This window comes from Protopterus annectens, chromosome 4.part0 (assembly GCF_019279795.1).
Source record: "Protopterus annectens isolate FY-2018-M chromosome 4.part0, PAN1.0, whole genome shotgun sequence".
Classification (NCBI taxonomy): domain Eukaryota; kingdom Metazoa; phylum Chordata; order Ceratodontiformes; family Protopteridae; genus Protopterus; species Protopterus annectens.
The window spans coordinates 1538792081-1538819813 of NC_056733.1; the positions used below are offsets into that span (position 1 = coordinate 1538792081).

General features: G+C 41.4%; 1 protein-coding gene across 1 annotated transcript in view; it reads left to right on the top strand.

Moving 5' to 3' along the window:
- The window catches only part of TSPAN17 (tetraspanin 17), a 1348708-nt gene that overhangs the window by 1038978 nt on the left and 281997 nt on the right, over positions 1 to 27733 (top strand). Inside the window, exon 3 of the mRNA XM_044069351.1 lies at positions 11949 to 12095. Coding sequence (XP_043925286.1) covers positions 11949 to 12095 — 147 coding nt within the window. The remainder of the gene's footprint in view (positions 1 to 11948; positions 12096 to 27733) is intronic.

Consider the following 27733-nt stretch of genomic DNA (forward strand, 5'->3'; position numbering starts at 1 on the left):
CCTGTTCCAAAGGAGAGACGGGCCTCCTTGAAATTGATTACATGTATAGATCTGTGTTGTGGGACTCCACACATATTGTTGACCTCACATGGTCCAACTGTAGTGAAAGTTTTGAAACATGAGGAGAATAAATCTAAGATGACATCTCTGCTTAATTTAGCAGAAGCATATTATCGACATCAAGCAGGAATGGAAGTCAAACCCGAAGTAGATAAAAACCAGGCAGCAACTGAATGTGCTAAAAAACAAAAGAAAGAATATAGGACCAGATGACAAGGCAAGAAATGTGGAAAAAACATAAATATAGTTGCAAGTATAGAACACTTCTGGAAGAACCTCATGTTGATCAAGAATGAACGCAGGAATGGTTAAGGAGAGGTGAATTCACATTAAGAAATGAAATGTTAATATTGGCAGCCCAAGATAGTGGGCTATGTACACACTGGTGTACAAAGTCCATTGAACATGTGGGAGAAACAGAGATATGTAGGTTTTGTAAAACCAAATTGAAAACAGTCACACACCTTGTTGCTGGTTATGACACACTAATGGCAGAGGGACTGTATACTAAAAGGCATAATAATGTGGTGAGACTGTTACACTGGAGATTGTGCAAACATTATGGTATTGAAGTGGCTGAAAAACACTGGAAACATGACCCAAAAAGAATCATAGAAAATGATGAAGTTTATATCACATGGGATCACCCAATACCAACAGTTGAAAAGATAGATGCTAGAAAACCAGATATAGTGGTCCAAGAAAAGAAGACAAAAGTAGCATTGATCATTGAAATTGCCACACCTAGTGAATACAGGGTCTTGCATACAGAGAGACACAAAGTCATAAAATACCTTGATCTGCAGGCAGAAATGAGAGCCATGTGGAAAAAAGATACTCTAGACAGTTCCAATAGTAGCAGGAGTAACTGGCCTTATAAAAAAGGAATTTACAGTCGTATTTAGATATGTTACCAATTCATGTAACACCGTATGAATTGCAGGAGGAGTCATTACTGGGTACATTGCGGGTTCTGCAATGAGCACTTTTGGCTAACATCAAAAAGTGAAACAATACTAATTTCATGAACTTTAATTATACTTTGACTTAGGAATGGGGTCCATTCCCCTCATGGTATTAGAAACACAAAAGACTTGGAGAAATTAAAAACGGCAGAAGCCTATAAGGGAAAATGTGTATACTGGCCCAAAAAATAGGGTAACCCTTGAAGCTTCGTATATTCCAGGTCAAAACAATAATCTGGCAGATTCTTCTAGACCCCAACAAATGGATGCTGAAGAGAGAGGTCTTTCCACATAGATTCATGCCAACAATCCATGTTAGAAAAGATGAGCCTAGTCAGAGGGGATGTAGGCAGAGACCTAAAGCAGGAGATTCTTGAGCTTTGCAACTTCTCTTTTCAGGTTGGTAAGCTCTTCAGACGTTGTGGGTGCATGCAGTGGATGTATCATGCAAGGCAGCAACTACATTATCTGTTATGCAGAAACCTGAGTGGTTGAGGATGAAGCCCCTTCCTGATGCTGTGAAGATGGAGCCCCTTAGTACACCTTTGTATAGGAAGTTCCTTTTCAAGACTCCCTGTTAAAGAAATTTTCAAAATTCTGGAGAGGGAAAGATAAGACCACGTGGTCTGGAAAACATTTTTTCAGGCTCAGTTCCCTAAGTTTAAGAGGAATTACCAAACAAAAGATTGGCTTTTTTGCCCTATACAGGAAAGTAGCAGAGCTGACAAAGTGAAAAAAGGACAAATATAAAAAATGCATGGCAAGCTAAACATGAAGAGAAACATGGAGGCCATGAAGACCTTGACACCCAGAGGAATCAGCCATGACTCAGTATGCTCTCCCCCTTTCCACCACCCCATTTACTGTTCCCAATCCTTAGAGAAAGTGAGAGGATTAGCCTCTTTTGCAATAAGCTGGAAGGGCATTATCGAAGATAAATGGGTTTTAAACTACACTTCCAAAAACTCAGAGAAGTAAAGACATTCCAGCAGTCTCAAAGGATCAATATAACCCAATCCTTGCCTTTATCTTAGAGGTGTCACAGTCTGGGGCCATAAAAAGGTAACTGCTGCAGAGGAAGGACAAGGATTTTTCTCAAGGTTCTTTCTGCTTCCAGGCAAAGAGGCCATATGGACACCCACCTGGAATCTGCCCGACTTAAACATGTTTCTTAAAAGTTCCAAAGCTTGTTTCCACTCATCCTGTTTCAGACTCTGATCTCTTTAGACCTAAAGTATGCATACCTGCCTATCCTCATTGACATGAATCTCAGACTCTGCAGGAGCACTTCTAGTTTACGTCCTTGCCTTTTTTGGCTTGTCGCTGCTCCCAAGGTTTTCACAAAGTGAAATAACTGCCTGTTGCATGACAAAAGGTGTTCACATTTACCCCTGTCTAGATGACTTCCTCAGTCTAGCAGAGTCCCTGCAGAAGATTGCCAGGGCTTTGAGAATTCATCCTGATTTCCTGCAGGAATGTAGGTATCATAATCAACAAAGCAAAGTCCAACCTAGCACCTGCAAACAGCCTACTCTTTTTGGAGGCCTGATTGGACACCTCCATCAACAGGGTCTTCCTCCCTAATGAGTAGGTGAAGCATCTGACACTGTACTTCCAAATAATTCTTCAGCAAAAGGGAATTTCCGCAGAGGAATTCCTTAGACTGTTTGGGTGGGGTACATTGCATCATGTATTCTAGTTGTGCCACTAACTCACCTGCATATGAGGAAACTACAGTGGTACTTTTGAAACAGATGGCTTCAACATGCCCAGTAACTAGCAACTAGCATTCCCTACTGCCTTGCATGAGAAAAGTGTTTTCATGGTGGATATGACTATATATCCAGAACCTTTATGTGCCTTTAATAGAGTCACCGCTAGCCATGACTCTCACAATGGAGTTCTCAGATCTTGCTTGCGGGGTAGCTGCATGTGGGAGCCCTTAAAGTTTTGGAGATCTGGGTGGCCAAGATAAGAAAAGAAATTCATAACTGTTCGAGATGAAGGCTGTCATCCTGGCAGATGGGGCTTTCATGCATACCATGAAAGAAAGTGTTCTCCAGATACGGACATACAGCACCATAGTCATATTGTACATAGGAGAAAGTCACTCTTTGCTTTTCAGACTGCCCATGCAAGCCTAGATTATAGTTGTTGAAGTAAGTATAACTGGTTGCAGTTTGAATCTACTTTCTGCAAAATATTTTGGCAGACATGTTGACCATATCTGTAGCAGATCCTTATGAATGAATGTTACACAGAGATGTCTTTCTGGATCTGACCAGGTTATTGGGTGTTCAACATAGAGGCCTATTTACCATTCATCAGGCTGCTAAGACAGCTATGTACAGGTCATCAACCCCAGGGGCTTGGAAGATAGATACCTGCTCCCTGGATTGAACAGGACTGTTTCTTTACACATTCTCTGTATTTACCCTTGATCCCCAGAGTATTACTCCAAAGGGAGGGAAAGCATAAGTGATTCTGATAGCACTCTTTCGGCCAGGTCACTACTGGTTCTTTCCACTGAGCAGCTTATCAGAGAGAAACTGGCAAATGCAGCCCTACTAAGTTGAAGAAGGGGTCCCTTTTCCACCCCAACCTGGCTACTCTAAGATTAACAACTTGGATGATTTCACCTTGATTCAAAGTGGGCAGAGATATTCAGAGCACTTTGTAAAAAGTGAAGGTGAGTAGGAAACCGAACACTAGAAAATCCAACTTAGCTAAATGGAAAAGATCCTCCCCCTGGTGCCAACTCAGGAGCTTTGACAAAGATTTGGGGGGTTGTGATCTTGGAGTACTTGCCAAACATTTTCAAATCTGGCCAAGGTTTTACATCAGAGTTCATGCTGCTATCATTTCAGTGTCTCTAAATGTGGATCCCAGCTTGTACTCCAGGCCCTCCTAAAAGTGGTTCTACACCTCAGACCAGCTAGAAAAGATCGCTCCACCATGGGATCTCAACTGCATCCTAAGAAAAAATAATCTCTGTATTCTTTGAACCGACTGCTTCCACTATACTCCATATCGTTTCATGAAAGATGCCGTTTTTAATAGCCATTGCTACAGCTAGAAGAATTTCAGGACTGCAGGCTTAAATATGCAGAGTTTTTTTTTTTTTAGTTTTCCATCGTGATATGGTATCTGCATGTACTATCCTTTCCTTCATGCCTAAGCTAGTCTCTGAATTATGCCTTAACCAAGTTATTCACTTACCAGTCTTCTTAGGTAAGCCTCATACAACTGAGATTTTGCATGCATCGCTTGAAAGAATGTACCAGTTTGTCTCATTGGCTGAGATTTTATTTTCTTAGAGTCAAAGAATTTTGAAAGTCTGATAAGCTGTTTGTCTCACTGGCAAATGAGAAGGGAGAGAGAGTGAACAACCAGCCTGTTAAATTTCTTAACAAATGTATGTCTTTCTGTTGCTCAGTCCATTGGGAGACTATTCCAGTATACATCAATTTATTTTATTTATTTATTTATTTATTGATTGCATTTGTTTTTAAGGAAAGTCCAACTGGGCCTAAAAGAGCCCATTTTCGATGGAGGCCCAGGCAGAAAAACTCCGACAAAAACATAGATGCAGAAAAAAATTAAACAATTGGTACAGAAGTAGAAACACTGTTGTACATAGTGGTTTCAGTAATATATACAGAATATATACACAGGTCAGGAATTTAGTTGTTTGATTACAGTAACATATACAGAATATATATATATATATATATATATATATATATATATATATATATATATATATAAAAGCAGGAATTTAGTTGGTTGCTATTCCATTAGGGCTGTTGTCACCAACACAGCCCTTACACAGGGTTGTTGCAACACAGGTCATTATTGAAACAGCAACCTGGACTTCCATCCACACCTTTCAAACCATTTTAACTTAAGATCAGCTCTTAGATTTAGAGCAGGATTAATTTCTGCTGTCCTGCAGAGCCTTATTTCTTAGTTGGTGTTCACCTCCTATACCTTATTTACTTTTGGGATCTTCCCAAAAATGAGGACTGCAACAGCCTCCCCTGACGGGTCTGTTCAGCACTCAGGTTGCTACTCAAACATAGGTGGTCTGGGGAACAGTTGGGACTTTATCCTTCTGCACCATGAGTCCTGGTCCTTTGTAACTATTTGTTTAAGAGTATATCCCTTGGTTCATCATGGTTTAGCCACTCCACCACATAACTCTGTTACATGTCTGTTAGCCTTTCCCTGCACCTGTTAAACTTTAAATAATGTTCTGGGATCCATCATTGTTTCTTATCAACTGGCAGTCCCAAACCAACAACTGTAACTACTGGGCTGTATGATCTGAAACCAGCAAGGGATAGGTCTAGTGCCCTCTAACCATTCCTGCACATTCTTGAGTGATGTTTTCTGTTCTGTACCGGGTTTGATGCAAAGTGAGTAAAAATGGATGGAAATTCAAGGTGCTGTATTCAGCGTTCTTCAGAATATTTTTTCATGGAGGATCAAAACACTTTTGATGCAGAAGAGGCTAAGGAGGAAATGCAAAAGTGTATCCAAAAAAAACTTAACTCCTCAAACAAAAGGAGATGCTGCTCATATTGAGACTTTGTCAGTAAAACCTTTTCCAGTGTTTCAAAAGAAAATGCTTGAGAGACCAAAAAACACAGGAGTTGAAGAGAAGAATCAGGAGTACCTTGGACTTGAACCAATGTTTGGTGTTGGGAGATAGAGATGAACAGAAAGAATGCCAGCAGCACTGAATTTAGTGAATAAATGTGAAATTATGAAGCACAGATCATGTGTTAAATATGACTGGCCAAGAAAGACTAGAATTTTGTTGACTTTGTTAAAATTCTGGGTGGGTTTTAAAGCATATTTCCCACTTTATCATCTTTATGTTTAGGAGGACACTAAAAGGAAAAAAGTAATTGAAAATAATTTTTTTTGTTCTTAGCATTTGTTTAAAATGTTTCATGATATAAAATGCATGTTTTATAGTAAAGCAGTTTTGTGTAGTATGTAGTCGGTATTTTAAACATGGGGATGGGGTGAGTTTTTCAGTGATGGTTGTATGCTATAAATATATTAAAGTGAACAAGTACTTTTTAGTTGTAAGAAATAAACACTTTACAGTGTAAAAAGAGAAAAACAGGACAAAAGTAAGTTTAAATGAATATGTTGTTATATTGCAAGGCTGGTGTAGGGGGTGTAGAAGCACACAGATTATATAATATGTAGAGATATTTTCTTTTATTTTTTGCAGAAATTAATGTCTGGATTAATGCCCTTGGCTTAATCTAAAAAGTGTTTTCTGCGACCAAGTAGGGTTGAAAAATAAGGCAAAATGATGAAAGCCGTGAGATGTGCTAAGTTTCATGCATATACAATAATACTAGCTTGTTTTTTTCTTTAACAATTTTCAGTGGTAGTCAAGAAGTCTTCAGCTGAATGCAGTTGTACATTCTGTTCTGAGTGACTTTGACAAAAATTCCTTCATGTGTCTGCGAGGTGTGTGGTGATGCCCATGCACTGGCCCAGTAATCAAGGAGCCTCAATCCTCACCACTAACACCAGTGAGGGGCGTCCACATTGGGAGGATAACAAGTACACACACAGTAAAATACAATTTCCCTTAAGAGGACACAGAGATCACAGACAGTCTGGGGCTGGTTTCTCCCTTTCTCTCCAGATCCCCAATAAGACTCGCCACTGGCACAGCTGTAGGGTACATATCTCAGCCGAGTGGTCAAGCCAAAATCTCCAGCACCCTCTCTGTCCAACCAGTGCTTCATGTCCCTGTCCAAGTAGCATTACTCCTTGATGAGGCACCATCATAATTCAAATAACTTGCCTTAATTCAACCTAGTCTCTTTTGAGGAAACATACACATTTCCTGTCATAATTTTCCATCTCATTCAGTACGGTCTCAGAATCATGTACTTTCCTTTTGTGTCATTATGGTCATTTGTTTACTGTAGTAGATCCTGTCGCTGTCACAGTAATTACACTGCTAAGCCCGAGTCCTCTATAGGTAGTATGATAGCCTTCATTAAGCCCCTATCCCTTTTTTGATAATTTGCTTGATCAAATTGAATGTACTTTTGCCATTTTAACTGGCTCAGCTAATCTGTCATGTTTTAAAAGAAAAGAAAATATATGAATTATGTGGCATTTATAAATTGAACATAAAGCCCTACCACTGTTGCACCAGTGGATACACTACATCATTTAGAAATTATAGTCATTTTCCTATATTGAGCATTTTCTTTTCATTTCAAAATGTAGCACCAATTATTTTCAAAAAAACCAAAATGTTTATTATTACGTACATATTAGACTTCCTAGCTTCCAACATGAGAACAGAACACCTGCTCATAATAGTTTGCCTGTTGACATCATAAATGCTGATGTTCAGAGTGAGTCTCTCATAGCGAGTCTAAAAGAAAAAAAACATACCCACCCCAAGAGCTGAGCATATTGGCAGAAAAGTTCCTTTTTAGTTTCAGATGAGTTAGTTCATCAGACACAGATCCTTTAGTGACCCATCAGCCAAATAATGCATTCCCTGTACGCCATGATAAAATACAAGCTTGCTTTCACTCCATTGTTGCCAGAGACATTTGTTTGAAGCCATAGCCATTTATTGTTATACAAAAACAAGTTTGATTCCTGTTCATAGGTTCATAGGTAGGTACTAGGCTATCGGCCCGAGGGCCTACGTAAGCCTAGCCAACAAGGTTCCCTGACTAACGCCACCCAAGAAAGATATTTTCCTATGCCACTGTCGAGCAGAGACACAGAAGTAATCCCCGGTGTGTATTTCCCATTTCCCATCCACTCATCAAGATTTTTCTTGAAGAGTGCTAATGAAGAACTTTGCTTGACATAGATGGGTAGCCTGTTACAGAGTATGGGAAGTCTCTGGGACAGGAATCTATCCCTCCAGCATGTCCTGTTTATTGTGGTGACAAGGTTTAGGTCCCTAGAGCATGTAGCTCGGAGGCATTGGGATTTCTTTAGATGTAGCATGTCCAACAGCTCTGGGTTTGACATAGCTTTATATGTTGGGCAGAGATCACCTCGGAGTAGGCGATATGCTACGGAGTAAAGCTGGAGATTTTTGAGACAGTCAGTATAGGGCACCTGTTTGAGGCCAGTAATCCTCTTTGTGAAGTACTTATGTGGCCTTTCCAGCTGCTGCAGATGTCTTGAGAGATACATTCCAAAAGGGGTGTTGTACTCTATAATGGGTCTAATGAGTGTCGCGTAGAGGGGAGCAATGACCTCTTTTTTCCTGGATGAGAACCCTTTTATGATGAGGTGTGCCACATAGAAAGACTTCCTGACTACTGTGGCAATGTGACTATCAAAGGACAGACTACTGTCCACCTGGGTCCCAAGGTCTCTTTTCACACATTCGGTGTTAAGTTGACTGCTGTCTATGTAGTAGTTCATGGGTGCAGAGTTTTTACCAAAGGGGATGACAATGCACTTTTTGGCATTGAGCTTGAGGCCATGGCTCTGACACCAGGCATCTGTCTCAGCGAGGCCCTTCTGTAGGATTTCCACATCATTTGGGGACTCAACTATGGCTCCTAGTTTGCAGTCATCAGCGAACTTCGTTAGCTAGAGGCCTTCTGTGTTAGCCTGTACTTCAGAGAAGTAGATACCAAACAGGAGAGGTCCCAGGACTGAACCCTGTGGTACTCCACTTGTCACTGGTTTGAGGTCAGATTTGGAGTGTGCAACTTTTACAGTGTGGGTTCTGTCAGTGAGCCAGTTGATGTTATTCAATCAACATTAATTAGATTACTTGTAAAAATAACCCCACATCTTTTTAGCTGTTAAACACAGACTTTCAACGTCTGACCAGAAATCCTCCACATTCAGTGTTCCTTTTATTTATTTATTGCATTTGTTGATCAGGAAAGTCTGACTGGGCTTTGCAAAAACCCTTTTCAGCAGAGGCGTGTGGAGAAAAACACCACATTATTGTATTAACAAACTAAATTACTTCAAGTAAAATCCAACAATACTCATTAAAGTGCCACATGCATACATTAACAACAATATTTGTATTACAGACAAGTAAATGCAACAATATTTATAGTTTTATACATAAATTAGAGCAAAACTCTTGAAGGAGGTAACAGATAGCTAGACAAGTATTACATGTTTTGAAAGCTGGTGTTTAATGTTATGTAAGCAAAATAATAATAGATCTGATGCGTAAAGAGTGAGGCCAATTTCAATAGTATTAATACTTCGTAATCAGCAGTATATATTTAGTAGTTGAGTGATAAGAAGGGTAAAAATCACAAGTAGGTTGGGCTAAGTCAAACTGTACAAATGATGAAGAGGAGATATCAGAGTTGTGTGAAGTTAACAGGTGAGATGAGACTGGGAAGTGGAGTAAGTGACAGTGGTAGAGATGTGAAGCCAGTTTAAGGTAGTAGGAAAAAGGAGAAGGGTGAGAGAGTAGTGCAGACACGTTGGAGGAAAGGAAGAGGGGGAAATAAAATGACGTAAATTATGGTGGAAAAGGAGGAGAGACACAAACTAGGTACAGAGGGGATGTTGGCTGAGAGAGTAATGAAACAAGGTTGAGAAGATGAATTAGGGTGGAAAAGAGAGACGTTTGTGAGGGAAAGGTAGAGAGGGTAGTGCTGAAGGTAAGGTTTAGTGAAAGGAGAGGAGATTTAGAGCGTCTATAATTTCTGTCAGTTTAAATGTCATTATTTTTACAGTACTTAATCACCTGCAAGAACTGAGCCTATTTTTCCAGGAGGCTGCTGAAAAAAATCATTATCCATGAATACTCTTGCATTTCCTGCTGTTGGTATCTTATCCACTGGCTACAAAGGGAAACAATATTTCTTCTTCAGAGATTGTTTCAAAATAGATAAATATTAGTTTTTCAGTAATCTCTCAGTTAGCCAGCATCCATGAGTGTTGGTAGATGCCGGATAACTTGAGTTGCATGAATGTTACTATTAAAAATAGGCCTGACTAATACCCTATATTATTTGTTTGGTTTGATGTGTTCTCAGGTTGGGGAGAGAGGAAATTTATTCCAATCTTCTTTTTTAAAACTCTAAAAAGATAAGGCATGTTTCTGCGGGGGGGGGGGGGGGGGGCAACACATGAAAACTGTAATGTATTTTGATTTTTTTTTTTTTTTGCCATTTTTTGAGAGTGATGTTGCTTGAGTTCCTGTTAACTGAGAGTTTACTGTAATTTTGTTCTGGGACCTTGATCCCGTGCTTTCCAGCAGAAATACCCTCTGAAGCCTATTTTATGCTAATTAACTGGGATGCCAGTCCATCTGTGCAGGGTATCCACAATATCTTGCGTTTGTACTCAAGTACTAGGCAGTTAGTCTGCTGACCATTACAAGTGTAAAAACCTACTCATTAATTCCCTTCTTTCCTTATCAATAACTTGTTCTCTTTCCCTCAGGCATGCAAGTGGAATGAAATATTTTCCTTCTCACTCAATCTTCCTTTTCAGTTAAGTTTTCCCACAAAGCCATTAATTTTGCCTCTAGTGCTGTACCACTCATTTTATCGTTTGTTTCAGATGCCAATATCAAGGCAGTATTCACTTATTGTGATACTTGCTTCATTTCTGTTAGCCTGTTATTGTTAACTGCAGTATACTGATCAAAAAGAACATTTATTTTGGCATGCTTATTTGTACAGTTAATTTTTTTTGTTTAGTGAAGATATGTGTTCACTTTCTTTTCCTTTGTATGAATTATTCCTGACACTGGAGATTGCTTATGTCAGAAGATGTGGCCATTTCCAGTGTTCCTTGGAACATGTTTGAACCCCAGCATCCAAAACAGCTGTGCTGTTCAAGTACAGACTGACAGTCAATTTCTCACTTTGAACGAGTTTACAGTTTTGTGCTTTTTTCCCTTCCCAAGGAAAGGAGCTGCTCAAAGCTAAGGTTTCTTCTGCATCTACATACCATAAGTCCCTCAGCAAAACCTATTTTATTATTTTGATTTCCTTGTTGGAGGTCATCTAGCTTGAGTAGGGTGTGAGATAGGTATGCTAGTGATTAACACCACTTCAGCCCTGGTGAAAGAGATACTAACATTAGCCAGTTGGCTCTTACTTATGGCAACCTTTTTGAATTCTGGCCATGTTCTGTGATTGCTGAAGCATTTCATTCCATGTTGGTTGATTGTTTTCAACTCCTGTAAGCTCATATTTGTCCCATCAGAGGGCAAATGCTTGCTTGTTGCAGTTCTTTTAATGATAAAACTTCTGAGCATCCACTGATTGTACATTGTTTTAGTTTTTGTATATGCCAGCGTTTTGCTCGCTTGGGGATTAAAACCTTGGCATTGAGCTTTAGAGTATATTAATAACTATTTTTATGTATCCTTTTCCTCCCTTGCTTGACTAGAATTCAGGAGTTAATCTAGTTGCTGGCTTTCATTTTTAAGCTACATTTCTTTTGTTATTCCTGTTGTCTGTACTGTCCAGCTTTGCCAGTAAGCTTTGAATTATACCTTATTAAGCAAGGTATGGCTAAAGGTAGTCCAGACAAGTGGATTTTTACTCTGTGAGAAGAAATGTGACTTTACCAGAACTGGTGGGAGTTGTGAGGTTGCACATGTTGGGTTTCATCAGTGGTGACATGTTGCATCACTGTGAATATAACTTAGCCACTGTGGTCATTCACAACCATGAAAGGCTATGTTGTGGTTACATGCAATATCAAGACACTTCATTTCTCTGTTTAAAATGTAAAAACAGCTTAGGCCCTCCTGTTGTTTTATAAAAAAGATTTGTTTCAGGTATTGTATCATTTTGGGATTTTTTTTACACTAATTCTTAGTGTAACTTGATAGCCAAAACATGCAGTTTTGCAATGCTAGCTCTATTCCTACAGTGATCTTAACCTGTAATTTGTTTCCTTTTACAGGGTGTGCTCTCAAATATCTCCTCTATCACAGACCTTGGAGGCTTTGACCCAGTGTGGTTGTTTATCGTTGTAGGAGGGGTTATGTTCATTCTTGGGTTTGCTGGTTGCATTGGAGCCCTTAGGGAGAACACGTTCCTCCTAAAATTTGTAAGTATACAGCTTGTGGTCCTTCTGTACTTTGTTTGATATTTAGCATGGTCTTCTAGAAGAAGCTTTAGATGTAACAGATAAATTTGTGGCAGATTTTGGACTTTTTTATGTGAAATTAAGTTGCACATTACTTTTTATGTGAATTTGTTTGTTTGTGTTTGTGTCTTTCGGCTTTTCCCGGTTAGGGGTCGTCACAGCAGAACTCCGGTCCGCTAATGATTGGTAGTGGATTTTTACGTACCGGGTTACCAGCCCTGACGCACAACCTTCAACGAAGGCACGCCCCATTCACGTATGCCTCCACACAGAAGACACCCTAGCCGTGAATGGATTGTCATATATTATGAGAAGTAGAGTTCCAAAGCCCTAGTTTTATGTCTGTCTATTAATTTTCTGTACCTTTTTAACTTTGTTCAGGATTATGGATCATTAGGAGCAGAACCTGTTGTATCAAAGAATAGCTGTTCTCAAACCTGAAGTTTACATTTAGAGATTGAAATTAACTTGCATGAACTGGATGTAAGTTTGAAAACTTTTTTCCCCCTCCCCCTGCAAATGTTATTAGCATTAGTGCACAAAATAAGAAGGAGGGAGTTTTGAAGGCAGAACAGGACAACAATACTTAAGGCAGTAAATATTACTTTTAAGTCTAGACACATGCACACATCTAAAAGTAGATGCACCTAAAATGAGTTTGAACATCACCAGACCACCTATCTGCATGTCTTCAGGATGTCAGAAGCTGCTAGGATCTCTGAAAAGTACATACATGGTTTTTGAAACATCCAAAGTCAGCACAGAAGACATCCCATTTTAGCAAATGAACAAGAGAGACAAGCTGCCAGGGATGGCAACACCAACCACACTGTACAACTATGTTGCTGTTGAATTTATGGTCATTGTTTTGAAAATATACATTCATAGCAAATTTTTGCCTTAATTTACTTTCTGTTCCAAATCCATTGTAGAATGGTACCTTCGGCCATATAGTATCCAGTGAGGGTACTTTGCGCACAGATAAAAGTAATTTGTTTTTGTGATTACCAGGCATAATAAAATTAACTAATTGTCAGTTAAACTGCAAAAAAGTTAATATACCCTTTATAAAACATTGGCTGGGATATTATATAATTATAGTGCTAAGCACTCCTTTTAAAATTGATTTTTTTATTTAGTAACAGGATAGGTTTAGAAAAAAATGTATAAACAGCTTTGTGACCGTACATTGGTGTACTGCAGGTAGCAGTTTTTTCTCACAGCACTTGGTTCTGCATTTCAGGTTTTTGCTGTGGTGTTTGGTGTCTACATGCCATATCTTCATGTGAGATTTATCCAGGATGTCCTTCAAGAATGCAACTGCAGTCCTGACATATGAGTTGTCCTGCCTCAGGCAGCCCTTCAGTCGGCCGGATTCCAAAGTCTGGGTCCGGCGTCGGCTGATGTCGCCTCCTCCCCGACATCAGAGCGGCTGGGGTATAAAGGCATCCGCCGACGCCATCTTCTTCAGTCTTTCTTGCTGAGCGGTGCCCGAAGCAGAAGCAGTTCGCAAGTGCCGGTCGGTCAGCTCCTGTGTTCTCAGTTACCGAAGTCATCTAAAAGCTAAGTACCCCGTTGGGGAACATTTTTTCTTGCCTCAGCCGATGTCAGAAAAAATTAAAAAAGTTAATAATTGTTTGTCTTGTGGTAAACAAATACCGCATAAGGACTTCCATTCTTATTGCCTCCCTTGCCTGGGCCCAGACCACGACGTCTCGGCCTGTGCTGCCTGTGCTTGCTTTAATAAGCGCACACTCAGGCGCTGGGCAGAATTTGCCAAAGAGTTTTTTTGGCGAATCTTTCGCGTATATCATGCCGTCGGAACAACCGACAGCACAAACTGCCAAGAAACGCAAGGACCGGGACCGACATCCTCGGCCCGCGTCGTCCACCGATACCACGCCTAAGCCCTCCGCGAGTGCATCGGTCCCTTCAGAAGCGGTGATTCAACCGCTCCAGGCCGACGACACCACTTTAATGCGTTCTTCGGTCCCAGAGATTTCACCGGTGCCAGTTGTTGATTTTCCTCCAGAAACCGAAGCTCTAGATCTACCCGACACCATTCCTGTGGACAAGGTTACCCCTGCACGTGGGGCAGCTAGGCCTCCGGTATCCATGTCTATCAAGGCCTTTGCACGTGCTAAGGCTGCCAGCCAGGCCAAGGCCCATCCTAAATCCACTTCTCAGGGCCCTTCTTCTGATAGACAGATCATGACTGTAGCTGCAGATTTAATCTCTCTTATTAGGGGTTCTCAGCCGCACCCAGACAGAGGTTCTCAGCCGCCTGCAGATAAAAGGCCTAGAACTGAGCAGGTAGACACCCTCTCTTCAGATGAAACCTCTGGGGATTCAGAGCACTCAGACACCCAAGAAGAATCCTTCCAGGCCTATGAGGACTCTGATGCTGAGGAATCAATTCCCTCTGCCTCTCCTCCAGAGGATATTTCTTTCGGTGAAGTTCTCCACTCCATGAGAGAACATTTTCAGTGGCAGGGTCAGGAATTTTCTGATTCCAGGAAAAGGCTACGTACCTTCCTTAAGTTACCCCAACACAGACCGTTAGCTATTCCTCCAGTGTTGGATGTCCTGGATGATGTATACTCAGACTCCAGTGCTTCCCCTGACTCTCTTCCTCCTGCTCCTGTAAAGCCAGACAGATATTACAGGGATCCTGAAACTCATAAGCATCTCTTTAAGCCCCACTCTGTGGATCTAGAAACTATTTCACAGGGCCCCAAAGGAGTGGCTACTTCCTCGGCCAAAAACCCTCTGCCCGCTGACAGGGAAGCTAGGTCCCTAGAGAGATGGGGCAAAAAAGTTTATACCTCTTCCACCCTTGCCATGAGGTCACTTAACTGCCTTTTTCATATGTTTCAGTACCAAGATTACTTAATGGATGATTTGCAGAAAAAGTTAGCCTCTCCTGAGCCTATAGATAGAAAGGCATTGCAGGATTTGGTTCATAACACTCAGCAGGTTAGCAATCATTTTCTTCAGTGTGGTTATGATGCATTGGAAGCTTCATGTAGGGCAGCTATGACAGGGGCCGTGATACGAAGACATGCTTGGTTGAAAGAACAGCCACTGCCAGACCATGTTAAAGTAAAGCTCCTAGATGCACCTCTGGAAAAACAGAAGCTTTTTGGTGCTAATGCACAGGATGTATTGAAGTCTATTGAGGAAAAGGCAAAATCAGTACAGACAGTCAAGGATTTCCTCCAGGTTCAGCCACCCAGATTCAGTAGGAATTGGCCTTCAAAGAATTGGTCCTTTCCAGACTCTGACACGTTTCAAAGGGGAAAAAACAGGTGTGCTCGAGGTAGAGGGCAATACCGAGGCTCTTACAGGGGCCGCCAATGGCAACCACCAAATCAGAGAAGTGGCACAGGCAGTTCACCTGCACCACAGGGACAATCACAATGACTTGACTTTCACTCCGCCTACCAAGGCTCAAAGAGAAGCACCTTTAGGCGGAAAATTATCCTTATTCTCAAAGAACTGGCACATTTTAACCAAGGACAAATGGATTCTGGACATAATAGACAAAGGTTACAGGTTCCACTTCCATACCTTACCAACGGGACAAGGCATGCCAAACCTGCCACACAATCAAAGGGCAGAGGCACTCTTAGAAGTCTCAAAGCTGTTACAAATAAAAGCAATAGAAAAGGTTCCTCCTCAGGAACAAGGCCAGGGATTCTATTCAAGACTGTTCCTTGTTCCAAGAAAAGAAAAACAATGGAGGCCTATACTGGACTTGTCCGTTCTAAACACTTTTCTCATTGTGCCAAAATTCAAAATGCTGACATTGCAGCAACTCCTTCCCATGCTGGGCAAGGGGTCTTGGCTGGTTACTCTGGACCTCAAGGAGGCATACCTGCATGTCCCAATCAGACACAGTTGCAGAAGATTCCTCAGATTTCTTGCAGGAACAGAGCATTATCAATTCTCAGCATTGCCGTTTGGCTTATCTACTGCGCCCAGAGTATTCACGAAATGCCTGGCATCAGTAGTCGCACATTGCAGGCTCCAGGGGATTCAAATATACCCTTACCTGGACGACTGCCTCATACAAGCAGACAGCAAACAAACCTTGATAAAAAACTTGGATTATGTCATTCAGTTGCTACAGGCTTTGGGATACACAGTCAACATACAAAAATCAAGACTATTGCCATCCCAAAAGATTATTTTTCTAGGAGCAAAACTGGACACACAGTCACAAATGGCCTTCCTCACAGAGGAGAAGCAAGAACATTTAACAGACTATTTCAACAGCCTAGCAAAGCTTACCCAGCTGACTGCAAGGAAGACCCTGTAGGCCCTGGGATTCATGGCATCTTGCACTCTTCTGATCCCTCTGGCAAGACTACACATGAGAAAGCTACAATGGTGCCTAAAAAGCTTGTGGTCTCAACACAGCCAAAACCTAGAAGACGTAATACCACTCATTCCATGCCTGCAAAGGGAATTTTTGTGGTGGGCACAAGCAAGTCATCTAAACAAAGGCATGCCTTTCAACAAAGCTCAAGCAAGTCAAACCATTACAACGGACGCCTCAGACCATGGATGGGGAGCACACATGGAGGGCAGATGCATTCAAGGACAGTGGTCACACACGGAAATGCACCAGCACATAAATCAAAAAGAGATGTTGGCAGTGAATCATGCAATAGAAGCCTTTGCAAAATATCTTCAACAAGGTCATCTGCTAATCAGGACAGACAACACCACTGTCATGTGGTATATAAACAAGCAAGGGGGCACTCACTCGTATCCCCTCTGCAGATTAACAATGACTCTTTGGGAAAAATCTCTGAAACTGAACATCCACTTGCAATCCCACTTTGTTCCGGGCAAGGACAATGTTCTGGCGGACAGGTTGAGCAGAAATTTCTTGGATCCACATGAATGGATGCTGCATCCACACATTTTCTCACAAATCACAACTGCATGGGGAAGACTGGACATAGATCTCTTTGCTTCTCATCTCAATCATCACCTGGACAGGTTCTGCTCAAGGACACACCACCCTCTAGCCTGGAAAATGGATGCTCTTTCCTTCAGCTGGAATACCCTAACAATTTATGCATTTCCCCCTCTACCATTACTGACCAAGGTGTTACTGAAGATCAAAGCAGAACAACCAAAAGGGATCTTGATAGCTCCAGACTGGCCAGGGCAGCACTGGTATCCTTTGCTACTAAGCATAACTCACACCAAACCGTGGCCCTTGCCTCAATGGCCTCTGCTACTAACTCAGCACAATTACAGGACTGTTCATCAAAACCTGCAAACATTGCAGCTGACAGCTTGGAGGGTACCATGACTTTGACCCATGTCTCCCTCTCCAAAAAAGTTCAGGAAATCTTGCTGGAAGCACGCAGACCTTCCACTAGAAAAACCTATTCGGCCAAATGGAAGAGATTCATCATCTGGAATGCCAACAAGAGCCAGGATGCATCAGTGATGAGCATACCTCAGATATTAGAATACTTGGCAGAAATGTTTCATAGTGGCCTCTCATATTCTTCCATTAAAATCCATGCTTCAGCAATCTCAACAAATTACAACTGTGACCCACCTGTGTTTTCGCATCCCTTGCTAAGACAGTTTCTAAGAGAGATAAAGAATATCAAGCCTCCTAGAAAACCACCAGTTCTTGCATGGGACCTCAATTACGTCTTGGAAAAATTAACTCTTCCTCCTTTTGAACCAGCAGCATCTTCAGAAATGCAATTTCTATCCTGGAAAACGGTCTTCCTGCTGGCATTTACCTCAGCAAGAAGAGTCTCGGAGATACAGGCCCTCATGGCAGTACCTCCCTTTCTCATTTTTCATCAGGACAGAGTTTCTCTAAGGACCAGTCCTACATTCATGCCAAAAGTGATATCCAGGGTGTCTCTAAATCAAGCAATCCACCTGCCTACTTTCTTTCCCAATCCTCAAAATAAAGGGGAAAAGCTGCTGCATACTTTGGACATACACAGACAATTACGCTTCTACTTGGACAGAACAAAGGCTACCTGGAAGTCTGACCAACTATTTGTAGCCTATGCTGCTGGAGTGCAAGGAAAAGCAGTCTCCAAACAAACAATTTCAAAATGGATTGGACACTGCATCAGATTCTGTTACTCTTTCCATGGAAAAGGTGTGCCAGCCAATATTAGGCCACACTCCACCAGAGCTATAGCCACATCCACAGCCTTTCTAAGAGGAGTGGCTACAAAGGACATTCTAGAAACTGCTACATGGAGCTCCGTGCATACATTTACCAAACACTACAACCTGCCTTTATACTCCAGATCCCGAGCAGGCTTTGCTTCGGCAGTCCTGCAGGGCCTTTTAGCTACACCATCCCTTGCTTAGATCCTACCACCCCCAGCTTGGCTATGGTATTCAAACCATATGTCAGGACTGCAGTTGCATTCTTGAAGGACATAGTACAGTTTTGTACCTACCATAAATGTAGATGTCCGATAGATATGCAACTGCAGTCAGGCTTACCCTCCCTCCTACCCCTCTGCTTTTTTCCACTTGGGTCCTTTCCCTCCTTCCTATATTAGCTGGGGATATCTGTTATGGTGTATCTGTTTATTACTGTTGTGCATGTCTGGAATTTTTGCTTATCCATTCACAAAATTTAGCCTTCCTTGGAGGGCACCTGGCATCTGGGGCAAGAAACACTGAAGAAGATGGCGTCGGCGGATGCCTTTATACCCCAGCCGCTCTGACGTCGGGGAGGAGGCGACATTAGCTGACGCCGGACCCAGACTTTGGAATCCGGCCAACCGAAGGGCTGCCTGAGGCAGGACAACCCATATGTCAGGACTGCAGTTGCATATCTATCGGACATCTACATTTATGGTAGGTACAAAACTGTACTTTCTTTAGCTTTCACCCACTTTCCAAGATCATGCCGTGGCTGAATTTGTGGTCCTTCAGATTGTCTGAAGGTACGCATGCAGTGTGTGGTTGTGTGTTTCCTGCAGTAGAGTAGTACTGTCATGCTTTCTGAGTACTTGGAAAGGATTTGGCATCTCTATACTAGGAACTGGATTAAGGAGGTAATAGGAGAATGACTGAATGAATGCGTGTATCCTTCTGTGCTTTTATTCTGTTTAGTTCCTCATCGCTTTTGTTTGTTACGTTGCTTCCTGTTGGGGCTGCATTCTCTATGGAGTTTTCATGTTCTTTTGTACAAGTGGGTTTTGCCAGTATATTCTACATCTCAAGCACATATCTTAGATGATTTGTCAGTGTTCATGTTGCCACAACACATTGATGGATTGTACCTTGAACCCTGGGCTCTCTTCAAACCATGGCACCCCTGTACACACAGTTTTCGGACTATGCAATATTGATTCACCTTCCTAATTTTTTAAAATTGTATTTCTTGTTTAATAGAGCAATATTTGTTAGTGTGTATTTTAAATCTGTAGTTTTGAGCATACTTCCGAGAAAAAGTGACACAAAATGTATAAAACAATGTCAAAAGTATCCATTTCAGAAGATTTGAACCATAAAAGGCCACTCAGACTGCTGTCATTATAATCCACCAGTATGATACTGCACAATTATGACCACTTTCTCGACTGTACACACCACATGTCTGATTGTGATAAAAATGGCCCCAGTAAAGTATTACGTTTGCTTTACATAATTGCACACTAATCCTGCAAAGATTGACTGAAGGGTTTTTAACCTCATCATCTGAGTAGGAAATTGATTTTTATCCCCACATATCCCCAAACCCAGCAATTATGTCTACATTGTTTACTGCATCCTTCTCCGATGTGTCAAAAAAGTTAACAGTGATGACAAAAGTCTCAAACTGCTTCACAAAAACTCATTGTAGCCAAAATATTACAGCTTAGTTCACAAGACTTGTGTGTATGTGTATATATATATATATATATATATATATATATATATATATATATATATATATATATATATATATATATATATATATACACACATATATATATTTATATATATATATATATATATATATATATATATATATATATATATATATATATATATATATGCAAGACTGCATATGAGGAAATTTCACTGGTACTTATAAAGTCTTTGGTGCCAACATTCTCAGGACCTGGAAACAGTCATTCCTATCATACCTTGTCTAAGGGCAGAGTTCCTTTGGTGGGCAGAAGCATGCAACCACAACAAGGGACTGTTTTTACTCAACCCTTCATTGCCCAAACCCTGACAACCAACACATCAGACTATGCATGGGGGGCTAACTTGGCAAGCAAATGCATTCAGGGCCACTGAAGCCCAGGACAGATTCTCCTGTACATCAGTCATCAGAGATGCTAGATGTACAGAATGCCTTGACAGCCTTTAAACACTTAATCCTTCCAGGACAACTGTTTATAAAAACAGAAAACACCACAGTTATGTGGTACATAAACAAGCAGGGAGGAACTCATTCTTACCCACTAAGCAGGTTAGCCATGGCCCTGTGGAACACAGCCTTGAGCAACCAAGTGCATATACAAGCTCAATTCCTGCCAGGCAAAGAAAATTCACTGGCAGACGACTTAAGCAGAAATCTCCTTGACCCACACAAGTGGAAATTGGAGCCCAACACCTTCAACCTTCTGATCCAAAGGTGGGGGACACCAGAGGTGGACCTCTTTGCCTCCCCCGAGAACCACCAGTTGAGCAAATATTGGAAGGTGGATGCCATATCCTTTCAATGGGAAAACCTCTCAATTTATGCCTTTCCCCCTCTGCCCCTTCTCTCAAGAGTACTACTCAAGATAAAACAGGACAGAGCAAGGGCAATTCTTATTGCCCCAGACTGGCCACGCCAACACTGGTACCACCTCTTACGCAGCCTGACAACAGTGCCACCCTGGCACCATCACCAGACTCCTACCCTGGTGTCTCAGCAGGATCGACAGATTTTGCATCCACAATTGCAAACCCTAAACCTTGCAGCTTGGCTTATACCTTGAATACCCCACCGGCAACCCTCATCAAACAGGTGCTGAGCATCATTTTTGAAGCCAGAAGGCCTCACACTAGGAAATCGTATGCTGAAAAGTGGAAAAGATATTTTCGGAATCAGTCTCAAGGGAAGGACATGACAATGCCCTCCTTACCTCTAATCCTGGATTATCTAGCAGAGCTACCACACAGAGGCCTATCCGTCTCCTCTATTAAGATTCATGCCTCTGCCATCTCAGATCATTATAATACTGAGCCACTTCTGTTTTCTCGCCCTCTCGGCAAACAGTTCCTGAGAGGTGCTAACAACTTAAAGCCTCCTAGGAGAGCACCCAACACTGCCTGGGAACTTAACTTTGTACTGGCAAAGTTCACGCTTCCTCCTTTTGAACCTGCTGCCTCAGCAGAGTTAAAATTCCTCTCTTGGAAGACAGCCTTGCTTTTAGCCATAACTTTAGCAGGAAGAGTGTCTGAGTTATAGGCACGAATGGCTGTGGAACCTTTCATTATTTTCCATGCGACAGGGTTTCCCTCAGGACTAACCCATCCTTTATGCCTAAGGTGGTGTCCAGTGTGGCTTTAAATCAATCCATCCATTTGCCAACCTTCTTCCCTAACCCTCAGAATAAAGGGGAAATAATCCTGCACTCCTTGGATGTGCACAGACAGTTCAGGTTCTACCTTGACAGGACTAAGCCTTTCAGAAAATCTGACCTAGTTGCTTGTCAGCTACAGGGCAGAGGGTAAGGCCATTTCAAAACAAACCATTTCCAAATGGATAGCACACTGCATCCATTTCTGCTACAAGTACCATGGAAAACCTACCCAACAGGGGATCAGACCGCATTCCACTAGGGGTACTTCCACCTCTACAGCATTTCTCAGGGGAGTCCCTACCAGGGACATTCTGGAAGCTGCAACCTGGAGTTCTGTACACACCTTCACCAATCATTACCACCTACCTATCTTTTCTAAATCCAGGGCTGGATTTGCTACAGCAGTCTTGCAAGGCCTACTAACCAGCCCTAATCCTTATTGACTGCCTCCACCCTTCCTCAGCTTTGGGAATCAACCCAAGTGTGATGACTGCAACAGTGAAACACGAAGAACATAGCACAGTTGTGTACACTTACCATAAATGTAGATGTTCAAGTGTATTCACTGTTGCAGTCTTGGTTTCCCTCCCTCCAGCCCCTTGGCTTTCTTTATTTTTCTACCTCTCCTCTCTATGGCCTTTCCTATGGCATTCATATTTACTTTTTTACTGGTGGTGTTCCCCACCATATACTAGCTCTCTATTTGGGGGCTCCTGACATTTGGGACAAGAAAAGCTGATGTAATGACATCAACTGCCTGTTTTATACCCCTAATGACCTGACGTCATGGAAGAAGAAGCAACTGCATCCGACACAGAAATACTAAGACTCTGGTATTCAGGCCGAATGGGAGCTACTTGCAGGCAGATAACCCAAGTGTGATGACTGCAACAGTGAATACACACGGACATCTACATTTATGCTAAGTATACACAACTGTACTGTGTGTATCTATGGGAGCACTGCAACTGCTTGAACATTTACTTGTTTGATCACACAGAGGACAGCAAAAGAAAGCAGTTATGAAATGATCACAAATGTCCAGTCTTCTGAGGTATTAGATGACAGTACAGCAAGGAATGTGAATTTGCTCTTTTCCCTCTATGCTATCTCAAAGTTTGTATATATAAGTTGCAGGGGTAAGGCGGTGCTGTTTTACATTTTCTTTTTATTTTCTGAAATATTTTCATTTAAAAACAATGAATGAAAATATTTCAGAAAATAAAAAGAAAATGTAAAACAGCACCCCCTTACCCCTGCAACTTATATATACAAACTTTGAGATAGCATAGAGGGAAAAGAGCAAATTCATATTCCTTGCTGTAGTGTGACTGTTTTTAGTCCCTGCGGTGGTGGTGCTGCGGTAGCGTTGTCGCCTCACAGTAAGACGCTGACCAGTTCGACTCTCAACTAGAGCGTCTTCTGCGTGGAGACATGCGTGAATGGGCGTACTGGCAACTCAGCACATAAAAATCAACTGCCAATCATTAGTGGACAGGTGTTCCACTGTGGCGACCCCTAACCGGGAAAAGCCGAAAGACACAACACAACATTTTCATTCATTGTTTTTGTGTTCAATCAGGAAATGGACAAACTTTTGATAGTACAAGGACCTGTCTTGCATGTGTGTATATATATATATGTATATGTATATATATATATATATATATATATATATATATATATATATATATATATATATATATATATGTGTGTGTGTGTGTCTGTCTGTGTATTTAGGTTTTTACTGGGCTTATTATCTTGGAGACAATTCTGAGGATAGCCCAGTTGCCCCAAAGGGCTATCTTAAAGGGACAGTCCAAGAGTTGAAAATTTGGGTCCAAGCTACAGCACAGCAAAATAACACCCACTCTAATTCGTCACTTAAATTCCCTCCCTCGGTGTCAATTTTCTAGCAGATATCCTGTATACTTTTAGTTCCAATGGTGCTTTGGCTCCTAATCCCAACTGTGCTTCATGTTTGTGTTCCTATCGCCCTGTTGTTGCACTTACTGCTTGGCTGCAACTATTCTCATTGCTGTATCTTTTTTTCAAAGCGTCTGTCCACAAGTAATACATTTTCTGCTTCTCAATCTGTGCTGTTTCTCAAACTAATTATTCTGGTTAACTGTCACGTTTTTTTTTAAATATATATTTTTATTTATGTGCCGATATGTATACTGTATACATGAACAGGCAGTTTCACGGAATGCTCATGTTCTGATGTTTTCAATGCACACAGTTTTTCTTGGATATAACCATGCAGACTTTCGCTGAATGTCCTGTATTGTTGCCCATTTTTTTTTCTGGTTTGTTTTTCATTACAGTGATTTTTTTCTGACAAAATAGTAGCGAGTCAGTAATAACTGAAGTTAAGCAATACTGACAGTCATTTGTGTTTCCAACTTTGTACCCTTTAGTAAATTCATGCTTATGCAGAAACTGTAATTCTGTCCAGCGTCCAAGTTTGTAAGAATAATATTTAAAGGGGCTCTTTCCTGTACGTAAATTCAGTCCTTGTCCTAGGTCGTACTAATTTTCGGTAAAAACAATTTTTTTAAAGTCCCATGCTTTTCATATTAATAATATAGCTTCTTTTGCTACTTTAAAAAAAAACAGACTGTTTCATCTTTTTGTAAGCGTATGCGTGACACTAAAACTCTTATTGCACCCAATGTCTCAATATATATATAACTGTGGCAAGCCTTTGTCAGAAATGTTAAACGTGCTGCTACAGTTATAGATAATTTCCTTTTTTATTTGCGGTCACGTACAAAGCGTCAAAACGCTTACTGCTTCCACTGTAGTAACTGTAGCATAGCAAGTCCTTTGTCGGAAATGTATAATGGGCTTGCTAGAGCTGCAAAACGATTGTTTCTGGGTTTTTTTTCCATTTATGGTTATGTTTGAGTAACAGGCTATGCATTAGCATGCATGTTTATAAAGGATGTGCAGCCTGAAACAAATAAATAAATAAATAAATTATTTAATCCCTTCCGAACAGAGTGGTTTGCCAGAAAACCAATAATTTTACCAGGAAGAGACCAAACATATGAGGCAAAAATCTGGACAGTTGAAATGTAATCTGGTCATGTCTGAAGTGGTGAAGTGCTTACAGTTTTGGAATGTAACTGTAGCAAGCCCATTTTACATTTATGGCAAAGGGCTCCCTAACGTTACAAACAGATCATTTTTTTTAAATCTATTTCTGGTTATTCTGGTGTGTGTTTATGTATATGTGTGTGTATAAGTATATGTATGTATCTGCATGTATATATATGTATATACATATATATATATATATATATATATATATATATATATATACATATATATATATATATATATATATATATATACATACATACACACACACACACACACACATATATATATATATATATATATATATATATATGTGTGTGTGTGTGTGCGTGTGTGTAGATACAGATATGTGGTTGTATTACCTAGAGCCATATTTTACACTGTCAAGTGGCTTGCGAACATTCTGTGATCTGTATTTTCCTATTTTAAGGATACTGTGCACCACAGTAGAAGCCCAAAGTGGTCTGTCTGTACAACTGTTCTCTCTATAGGGGGCCATGAAGAGTCTGTGCTGCTGCTCAAAAGTCCAGTTATTGGTGAGGTTTCGTTTTTTTTTTTTCTATATGGAAACACTCAGCATGTTTCTTTTTTTTTTCTTGAGCTGGGAGGCACCCCACCAAAACACAATAAATACATTTAACCAGAAGTTAGGTACTGCATTTGGGCCTGGTGTTTTCCAATTAGAGGCTTTACTTAACTTTGTTTCAGTCTGTCTGGCTGTTACTTCATCCCATTTCATATCCTGTACCTTTAAACTTCTTATTCTTTCTTTTACTTCTTCTATCCATTTAGCATCTTTGTTATGTTCCACAGGATCTTCATAGGTTCATAGGTTCATACTAGGCTATCTGCCCTAGGGCATTTATAAGCCTAGCCAGAGTGTGTGTGGCTTTCACCACCCCTTAGGATGAGAATACTATACCCATTAGTTTGCTGTGCCTCTGTCCAGCAGTGATACAGAGATGATTCCCGGGGTAAACCTACGATCTCCCATCCACTCGTCAAGATTTCTCTTGAACAGTCAGTGAGGGGCTCTGTCTCACATGGACTGGGATTCTGTTTCATAGTGTAGGGATTCTCTGGGTGATGAATCTGTCCCTCCAGCACGTCCTATTTATATCCGTGTTGAGGTTTAAGTCTCTTGCTCTCGTGGCTCTGGTGGATTTGGATTTTTTGAGGTGGAGCATGTCCATTAATTCCGGGTTGGACATGGCCTTGTATGTCAGGCACAGATCACCTCTGAGCAGACGGTATGCGACTGAATAGAGCTGGAGTTTCTTCAGTCGGGCATCGTATGACATATGTTTGAGCCCCTTTATCCTTTTGATGAGGAACTTTTGGGGTCTTTCCAACTGCTGCAGGTGTCGGGTAAGGTACATTCGAATGGGGCGTTGTACTCAATCATTGGTCTGATAAGTGAAGAGTACAGGGGTACAATGACCTCTCCTGATCTGGATGTGAATCCCTTCATGATCAGGTGGGCAATGTAGAAGGTCTTCCTAACCACTTTGGCAATGTGAGTGTCAAAAGAGAGGTTACTGTCAACTTGGGTCCCCAGGTCCCTGATAACTTCTTCCGTGTTTAATGGATTACCACCTATGTGGTAATTAGGGGTTACCTTGTTTTTCCCAAAGGGTATGACTATACATTTTTTGGCATTTAGCTTAAGGCCATGGCTATGGCAACAGTTATCCATTTCTATGAGACCTTTCTGGAGGATGTCTGTGTCTGATGGAGTGTCAATTATGGTGCCCAGTTTGCAGTCATCTGCAAATTTTGTCAGCCACAATCCCCTATGTTTGCCTGCACTTCAGAAAAATAAATGCCGAACAAGAGGGGCCCAGGACTGAGCCCTGTAGGACACCGCTCGTGACCGGCTTAGAGTCTGACATGGCACCAGCAACTCTAACCCTGTGTGTTCTGTCCTTGAGCCAGTTTGCAACCCATCTTGTGACATATGGGTTTACATCTAAGCTGGTGAGCTTTTCTATGATGCCCGAGTGGGGTATTGTGTCAACGCTTTTGCTAGGTCAAGGTAGGCTGTGTGAACTACCTTACCCTCATCAATGGCCTTAGTGACTGTTTCAAAAAGTCGACCAAGTTCAAGAGGCAGGATCTGCCCTTGACAAAGCCAAATTGGGTAGGATCCAGTGTCTGTAGGTCCCCAATGTCTTTATTTATGAGTTCCATTATGATCCTCTCCATAGCTTTGCAGACAAGGCTCGTCAAGCTTATGGGGAGGTAATTTCCAGGGTCCGTAGAAGCACCGCCTTTGTGGAGTGGGACCACAGTTGCCGTACGCCATTCTTTGGGCACGATCCTGTAGTAAGGCTAAGATTAAACAGCAGCCTTATGTGTGGGTTTAGCTCCTCATTGAGTTCGTAGCACACAGCCGGGGACACCGTCCGGTCCCATTGATGCTGTGTTTTTTTGCTTTAGAGAGAGCAGCTCTCACCTGGGCATCTGAGATGTTTGGGAGGCTAGACTCTGGTGGGATAGATATTTCTCCTTTTGGGGGAGGGAGGGAGAAATTTGCACTGAACCTGTCTGCCAGTATGTTGGCAATGTCTGTGGGTTCAGTGATTTTTATCATTTTGGACTAATTCTGAGCATATCTGGGAGTTTCCACCCAGGTTTCTAACATAGCTAAAGAAGGCTTTATGATTGTCTTTTGTGTCATTAGCGATTTTTCTCTCAAAGTTGGCCTTGGATGATTTTATGAGTGATTGTAGTTTTTGCTAGTATTGATCAGAGGTGCCTTCCCTTTTAGGGATTTTGCTCTGTCATGTAGTAGCTTTCTCCTCTTGTTGTAGAGTTTGTTTATGGCTGGAGTCCACCAGACCGGCGCCTGCCTTTGGTGCAAAGGGTCTTGATTTTATTACGGATTGCTTGATCCATACATTCCTGGAGGTGCTC